We start from the raw sequence: 9132 nt of genomic DNA, 5'->3' as shown, positions 1-9132 counted from the left end.
CTCCCTTTTTCTTTTGTATTTAACTGTCCTGGGCCATCCATGGTGTCACAAGTCAGAAACCTCTACAAATATCCAACCTTCCACAAAGGTTCCATTAATCTCCTTTTACTTCAAATTTTACTTCTATGAAACTGAAAGTAATTCTTCTGGAGTTTTCAACTATCTTTGATCCCTAGCTGGGAAGAAGTTCAGAGTTCTCATCATTGTGATGATTTAGCTTTAATTAGAAATACAAATCCCATGGTCTTTCAGTAATGGACTTTTTCAAGTATTTCCTTTTTTGTTGTACTGTCAGATTTTGCTTGTGATATCTGAAAAATGCTTAGAGACAGATGGGACAACCAAGCCTCTCACTTCTGCTCCCATGAGGTTTATGTTATGACTTGTATCACTGTGGGAGGACACTCATCATACTGTAGACAGTGATAGATTGCCATATCTTCAGACTCCAGGCTGCTGATGGTGAGAGAATAATCTGACCCAGACCTACTGCCACTGAATCTTGATGGGACCCCATCTGCCAAGTTCGTTGCACGATAAATCATATGCCTAGGAGATTTCCCTGGTTTCTGCTGGAACCAGTTTACATAAATCCCAACGTTCTGACTTGCCCGGCAAGTAATAGTGACTCTGTCTCCCAGAGACACAGACATGGAGGATGGAGACTGGGTCATCTGAATGTCGCATCTGGCACCTAAGAGTAGAGACATAATGAATATCCACATAGTTAAGCATTCCACAGGATGACATAACTCAAATACCAGTCAAACTAATCAATGAAATTCCCATTTTAGTGCATTTTACCTGCAAAGCAGAGCATCAATAACCCAAGAAACTGAGCATGGGCCCTCATGTCCATTCTGAGTTCTGACTGCAATGACAATGGCGCAGTATAGTGTGACTGGTTTATGAAGATGTTCCCAAGTCTGTGCAGTGAGGGCATGCAAATCAGTGAGAATCAGACAGTGCTGAGTACAGCTCAAAGGCATATTCATCTCAACACTTAGCACAAGCCTTGGGTCACCAGGCACCTGAAGTAAAACCACTTGTATGTCTCCAGAGAATGAATTTCTTTCCAAGTATTTAAACTTACAGATGACATCTGCAATGTAGTTAATATCTATATTAAATAAAATATTTCAAATATAAACTATTGTACTATAGAAGAATGTCCTGCTCTCAGGGAATATACAACAGAGAAGAAACTATTAGATTTTTAGCACACCAAAATAATTAAAATTGGTTAAAATATAGTATGTGTCCACCTTGTGAAGTATTTGTAGTAGACATTTCTTGAACTTAAAAGGACAATTTCTAATAATCACTTTCAATGCATTAAAATATGAGATTTTGCAGTTTTATCTTTGCTAATGATAGTACAAAGAGACTAAAAACATCCTACATGTACATATAATACTTTGATCCCAGCAATCTGAGTTGCTCAATGTTCTGATTCAATGTAAACATGGAGATACGTTCATGCTTACAGACTAAATGAGTACAATTTTCACTCAATTTGGTATTGTCCATATTTTGCTCTTTTCTACCGTCTTCCGTTACGTCCCATGGTTTTTCAGCATAAAGATTTGACTCATGATAATACAATTGAGTACTGTAATGTTGCAAATACTGCTATTTTCACATTTTGTTCTTTAACAGTAACTGAAAGAATTATCCTGATTTAGGCAACAGCCTTGTTGTTTCTTTGCGAATCAAAGTCTCCAAACAAGCTACTATGCAAAAATGTTTGTGCATCCTTATAACACAGACATTTTAATACTACAGGTCATACATCTATGTCCTTGCCTTGACCATCCAACTTTATTTGTCTTCAGGAGAAATACAATATATTCAATATCCTTAAACCAGGGAATCCTTGGGGTCTTTCAGAAAATAATAAAGGACCAACAACGGTGTAGCATTTGTCTGAATAAGCTGATTTTCCAAGTGCCTGTACTTGAGTGATATGTGAGAACAAATACCTAATCATAAGGCAGCTTCTTCAATATACAAAACACGATCAGCCTCAAGAGTGCCATACAGCAGCTTTTGAATGGGTTAATGGTAATGCTGCCTTCTTTTTCTTCATCATTGTTCTGAACTCCCTTTCTGTTGATATCTAACAAGTGCACCTGTGTCTCTCTTTGATCATTGAGGCTTGAAAGACATGTCTGAATTCTCACATGATAGCACCACATTCTGAGGAAGATTCACTCAGGACACTCTCAGTTCATGGTGAGAGAAGGACGACAGTTCTTCTAAAGCAAAACAACAAGTGAATCATTAGTTTGCAGGGCATCTGGGATCTGAATTCTGACACAGCTCCATTAATGATATGTGCAAATATGAAAAGAATTCCAGAAACATTCAACATTCATTCACAAATGGGCCTTAGATTGCATTAAGTACTAAATGATTGTTTCAGCTTTTTTGGGGGGGGGGTTGGTTTTTTTTGTTTGTTTATTTTGTTTTGCTTTTTTTTGATTATACCTTCCTCGGAAAGTATCCACTAATGGTATAATAGTGAGCATTGCTGTCTTCTGAAAACATTCAACAGCTTCTTAAGATACGCTTACTCGCACATACTGAATAAATACCAGTACTTGTTGAGGTTTGTGTGTTCCTTTATTGTGTTAATTAATAAAACAGACTTTTAAAGCTCATGGTTTTAGGAGAGATTATAAGTTAATTGTTTGTCAATAATTGACCTCACTGAACCTTACTGTCTATAACTATCCAAGTGTAGGCTCTAGAAGTTTGAATTAAATTTGACATGTCACAAGAATTTGTCAGGTATAGTTATGAGTTTGAGATGACGCAAACATTCTGAAATATATGGCTTATCAATATAATCACATGCTTTTCTTTCTAATAGGGAGAGAATTAGTAGAGGTATACAGAGTGCTTGTTACATTGGAAAAACAACTTTGGGGAATAGTAATCATTGTTCAGGCTACGGTGTTATTTACTTGAAAGAATAGTGTTAGCATTAGGATCTAATACATGGAGTCTAGATGATGCACACAGATTTCATTATCCTTGAGCTTAATTCAGGAGATAGAGAATATCCAGAACTGTAAGGAAATTGTATATATTTTTATTGGATTTTGTTATTTACATTTCAAATGTCATCACCTTTCCCAGGTTCCCATCCATAAACCCATCTCACCCCTCCCTCTTCTTCTATGAGGCTGTGCCCCCACCCAACCACCCAGCCCTTTCTACCTCCCCACCCTGAAATTCCCCTACATTGGGGAAACCAACCTTGGTAGGACTAAGGGCTTCTCCTCCCATTGGTGCCCAACAAGGTCATTCACCACATATGAACCTGGAATCATGGGACTGTCCATGGGTACCTTTTGAATAGAGGTTTAGTCCCCGGTAGCTCTCATTGCTTGGTATTCTTGTTCTTAGGTGTTTGCAAACCCCTTCAGCACCTTCAAAAATTTCTCTAACTCCTACAATGAAAACCCCATACCCAGATCCTGTGGGGAAAGAGCTGGACTTTCAGAAGTATGGAAAACCCTGAGAGCTCAGGGGAGATTACCAATTCTGCTCACATTCCTAGCCCAAGAGGAACCTGCTTGGAACCCTCTGGACACAGGAACTTAGGAGCCTTCAGGCACAGGATACTTCTGGTCTCTGCCTGTGCCTGGAGCTGAAAGCCAGTCTTCAGGAGTGCTGATACACAGAGAACAGAGATAAGACTACCACTTCTGCTTCAAGGGACCTGTCTGGAGCCTTAAGGACTCAGCAACTCAGGAGCAGTCTGGGAATTTATATTTTTAATCAGTTCTGAAGCTGCTGACATTTAGACACAGAAAACCAATTGCAAGCATCGTCTTTGATTTTTCTAAGTCTGTGGCTTTCCTTAATATTCCAACATTTCTTGAATCATTATCAGGTGGTTACAATGTGAAAGGAATTTTAAGATGAGAGAGTTTCAGAATTATTCATGGCTATAAAACCCTGATTGTCAGCTCTGAACATCTCAACGTAGAAAAGTTTTAAAAATTACTTTAAAGGAGCACTTGGTTTTTTCTTTGACAGAATCTCAAATGTCTAACCATCATAATGCCAAGAGCATGGTGGTAGAGGATACATGAAGTACAATAGCTTTGTTAAAGAATGAAATTAATGAAAATAACAAGGGTAAACATGAGAGACAATGGAACAGCTGCAGAAACAAAAACAAAACTCAGGAAACAAAAATCAAAAAATACCTTTTCTTCAGAAAAACTATGCAGTTACATTTTGATCTAACTAATCTCTTATTTTATTCCACTTCCTAATGTTCCCGAATGGTATAATACTAAACATTAAGTTTTCAACTAGACACTCAAGAACACTATAGATTTAAACTTTAACTTTACCTCTCTGGCCCCTAATGTTAATCCTTGTATTAAATTTAAAAAATCAATAAGTTCAAATGAATTATGAGTCTGCAAATCATTACAGCTATTGAAATTAAGAAAAGTGAAATTAAAAGCACCCTGGGAAACTCAGAAATGATTTTGGCTATAAGGTCATATAAAATCTGTACAAAGAGAAGCATGGTGCAGTCAAGGCAGTACCGTTCCAGTATCTGCCTGCGTCCAGAGCTGAGAGCCAGTCACCAGGTGTCTCAGTCACCTGAGAGCAGATTTAAGACCAAATTTTGGCTCCTAGTAATCTGCCAGGAGGCCTCAGAACACACAAATCCAGGAGCAATCTGGGAAAGTATCCTTCCAGTTTCTGCCTGTACCTGGGGCTGAACAGCTCTTTGTATGCAGTTCTGGCTGTAATAAAACAGGTCTATAGGAGTGCTAACACATAGGCTTATGGGAGGGTCTAACCACAGTCAGAGACAGCAAGATAAATTAACCACAGACAAATTGATGGTGAGAGGAAAGGGCAGGCACCTAACAGAAACCATGATTACTTGGCATCATAAGAAACCAATTCCTCCCATCACGTAATAGTCAAAACACCAAATGCACAAAAAAAAGAAAAATAAAAGCAGTAATGGAAAAAGGGCAAGTAGCATATAAAGACGGACCTATAATGATTATACCAGACTTTTCACCAGAGAATTTGAAAGCCAGAAGATCCAGGGTAGATGTCATATGGACACTAAGAGAATACAAATGTCAGCCTAGGCTACTATATCCAGCAAAACTCTCAACTAACATAGATGGAGAAACCAAGATATTCCATGACAAAACCAAATTTACACAATACCTTTCTAAAAATCCAGCCCACCAAAGGATAAAAGATGGAAAACTCCAACACAAAGAGGGAAAATACACCCCAAAAACATCAAGAAAGTAATCTCCTTACAACGAATTCAAAAGAACAAAGACTCACAAACATAAATCCACCTCTAACAACAAAAAGAACAGGAAGTAACGATCACTAACCCTTAATATCTCTTAATATTGATAGATTCAATTCCCCAATAAAAAGACAGAATAAGGGGTTGGGGATTTAGCTCAGTGGTAGAGCGCTTGTCTAGCAAGCAAAAGGCCCTGGGTTCGGTCCCCAGCTCAAAAAAAAAAAAAAAAGACAGAATAAATGATGACTGGATATGAAAAGAGGACGCAGCATTTTGCTGCATACAGACAACACACCTCAGAGACAAAGACAGACACTTTCTTAGAGTAAAAGGTTGAAAAACAACTTTCCAAGCAAATGTTCTGAAGAAACAAGCCATTCCTTTTTATTTTTTTATTCACATTTCAAATATTATTCCCTTTCCCGGTTTTGCATACATAAGCCCCCTATCTCATCCCCATCCCCTTATTCTATAAGGCACTTTCCCTTCCCATCCACCCCCTCAACCATCCCTCTGACTTTCCCCTACACTGGGGGTCAATCTGGTCAGGACCAAGGGCTTCTCTTCCATTGGGGCCCCAAGAGGTCATACTCTGCTACAAATGAAGCTGGAGCTGTGGGGCAGTCCATATATAGTCTTTGGGTAGTGTTTTAGTCCCTGGGACCTCTGATGGGTTGGTATGGTTGTTCTTATGGGATGAAAACCCCTTCAGCTCTTTCAGTCCTTTAGATAATTCATCCAATGGGGGTTTCTTTCTCAATTCAGTGGTTTGCTCCTAGATTTTGACTCTGTATTTGACATGCTCTGGCTGTGTTTCTCAAGAGAAATCTAGATCTATCTGTCAGCATGTACTTCTTAGCTTCATCAATCTTATATACGTTTGGTGACGTTTGGACCCCATGTGGGGCAGGATCTAAATGGCTGTTCCTTCAGTCTCTGCTCCAAACTTTGCCTTCACATCACCACCAATGGGTATTTTTGTTCCCCCTCTTAAGAAGGAGTAAAGCATCTGAATTTTGGTCATCCTTCATCTTGAGCTTCATGTGGTCTGTGGATTGTATCTTGGGTAATTCTAACTTTTGGACTAATATCCACTTATTGGTGAGTGCATACCATGTGTGCTTTTCTGTGATTGGTTTACTTCACTCAGGATGATATTTTCTAGTTCATTCCATTTGTCTATGAATTTCATGAAGTCATTGTTTTTGATAGCTGAGTAATACTCCATTGTGAAGATGTGCAACATTTTCTGAATCTTTACTCTGTTGAATGGCATTTGGGAGTAATAAGACTAAGTTACATGCTGTAATATATCCCAAACTCTCAGGCTGCATTCTGATGATTTTGAATGTGATATCTATACCTAGCTCACTGCCACTGAATTTGTCTGGGAACTTAGGAATTTGGTTGAAAACCTTGTAGGTATGGAGCTATATAAACTGCCCTGACTTCTACAGGTTCCAATGCAAAATGAGTATCCATTACTATATAGGAGGCTCTGATTAGACCTACAAGAGATAGAGGCTTGATCTCCAAGGCTGACAGGCAAGGACAGGAGTGTTAGGGTCATCACAGCATCACCATTAGATGCTGAAATATTGAGAAAGAAATGAATAGTTATGAACACAATTCATAATCAATCTTTGCTGTTACTATCTACACGTTTCTTTCACTTGAGATGTTTATTTTTACAAACAATTCTTTATATGCTAATACTCCCCATACTAACAACAACAGAAAATGAAATGAAAGCACTAGAGGCTTCTATGCATGCCTCCAAACATCCCATTGAGTCCATCTATGCGATAATCTGTATTTTATCACAGATTATCACCCATTTGTATCCTCCACACAGATATGAACTTCACAGGTTCTATAATGTAGGATAAGACCAGGCCTCTCATACATAAAGAGAACATTTGTGATCAACAGTGGGACCCAGTGCTAATGCTCCCTACTCATCCTCCTCTCTCAATTCTTTCTCTCCTCACCAGGAATCCTGAACAACAGCAGCACCAAAAGGCTAACAGGCAACTTTATTTCGAGGAAGCAACCTGAGATATTGATCAGTCACTGCAAGGTGACACCTGTGTTTTATCTCAAAATAAAATAAATGGCTCTACCCTAAGGAACTATATCCAAAGACCCAAGCTATTGATAGACTATAGGTAGGAGAAAGAGTCATGTAGGCATATCCGGTCCACAAATCTCAGAGAAAGATATAGATATCTTCTATATCATTGCAGACAGTAGTAAAATAATATGTGCTGCTTGAAAATAGTACTTTACAACATGTGAAGGTTGCTTCTGGCTCCCTGATTTTTGTTTCTTAAGTCTAGGCCTACAGACTAGCCTAGTCTCTGACATGTACAGTGATAACATAGGCTTCCCTTCAAGTGCCATGCTGCCAACCAAGAAGAATCACTGAAACATCAAATGTCATTAATGGTGTTAAGGATTATGAGCATTGTGGGATTCTTCTGGGGTAGGAATGACAGAGCTGTCTCCCATCACTGTGTCCCACCAATAGAGCTGTATCTTGAGTTCCATGCGGTTTTCTACATTTTACTCTGTATTCTTTAAGCTTCCTTTTGCTAATCTTCTTTGTTTTTTTAAGAAATCTTTTATTTTATTTCATGTGTAAAAATATTTTGATTTCATTTACATATAACAATATGCATGTCTATGCCCAGTAATTACAAAATCACTTTATCCTTTAAGGATACCAAAATATCCTATGAACACTAAACAACACAGAAGTGAATAGAGAATATATCCATGGTCCTAAGGTGGACTACTGTTCTTTAAAAGCATATATATGTTTTACATGCAATTTTGTAAGGGCATTATGCCCTTAAGGACAGAAGACGATACTGAATTTTCTGGAAATGAAGATGGGTCACCTGGTGGGTGAGAATCAATTCCAGGCCCCTATCAAGAGCACAAATGCTCCAGTCTCATAAATGGCTTTTAAAAGTATATCATCTCCAACTTACAAATAAACTGAATGTAATATCCATAATATAGCTTAAAGCGTTTTGAATGTTGGTAAACTCAGTCTAGAATTTATGTGGAAAGTTAAATGACAGAATAAATAAGACAATATGAGGCCTATTGTCTTATAATACCCAAAAGTGGTATTATATCTTCTTCCTTAACCCTTCCCTGTTGTATAAAAATGGACTGATTAAGATTGTAGTATACTCCTGCCTCCAGGATGTATACGAGGTGTTTCTTTTGTGCCACACATGTGTCAATAGGTGCCATAGAAGAGAGAGGATGTGTCTCTGATCAGTATTCTGACCAATAAACATCAGAATGATTCGTATCCTAGCATTCCCTGAAAACTGCAACTTCAAAATGGCAACCAGTCTGGGGCCAGGCAGGCCCAGACACTTTTCAATTACAGGGAGACAGAAACTTGAAGAACCACACTTAGGACTATTGTCTCTAGGAAGGAGTAAAAGACAACCTCTGCAAGGGACAACTCTGGCAGTCAGAGCAAGGAGCGAGCACAAGACAATCACCACATTGACAACATGGGGCCCAAACAAGGAGCTAAACTGAGATAACGACCAGTCTATCTGAGGGGAACCCTGAGAAACAGACCATGACTCAGATGATCTCTGCCTAGAACCAGAATATATGAGAAGCACTGCTGAGACCACTCCTGAGACAAACCAAGATACTCAGACCCCACAGGCAGAGCTAAGAGAAGCAAAAACGTGGTAGAGAAGTGAAAAAGAAGGAGAAGCAGAAAGATGTGGGCACAAAGAAGAAAGGCAGAACTGGAGTCTCAAAAGTTATGACCAAAGCAT

The 9132-nt window shown here is 38.7% G+C and overlaps 1 non-coding gene and 1 gene segment (V, D, J or C); one reads left to right on the top strand and one right to left on the bottom strand.

Annotated features, from left to right (window-relative positions):
* Positions 1–371: 371 nt before the first annotated feature.
* On the bottom strand, positions 372–868 carry LOC116904290. The segment is given in 2 exon segments: positions 372–694; positions 805–868. Coding segments are annotated over 2 exon segments (378 nt in total).
* A 7651-nt stretch (positions 869–8519) lies between these two features.
* On the top strand, positions 8520–8652 carry LOC116904758. The gene has a single exon (XR_004388434.1). It is a non-coding gene; the product is annotated as a small nucleolar RNA SNORA17 (small nucleolar RNA).
* Positions 8653–9132: the final 480 nt, after the last annotated feature.

This window comes from Rattus rattus, chromosome 6 (assembly GCF_011064425.1).
Source record: "Rattus rattus isolate New Zealand chromosome 6, Rrattus_CSIRO_v1, whole genome shotgun sequence".
NCBI lineage: Eukaryota > Metazoa > Chordata > Mammalia > Rodentia > Muridae > Rattus > Rattus rattus.
Note: the sequence above shows the minus strand (reverse complement) of the source record. Positions and strands in the feature narration are given on the sequence as shown.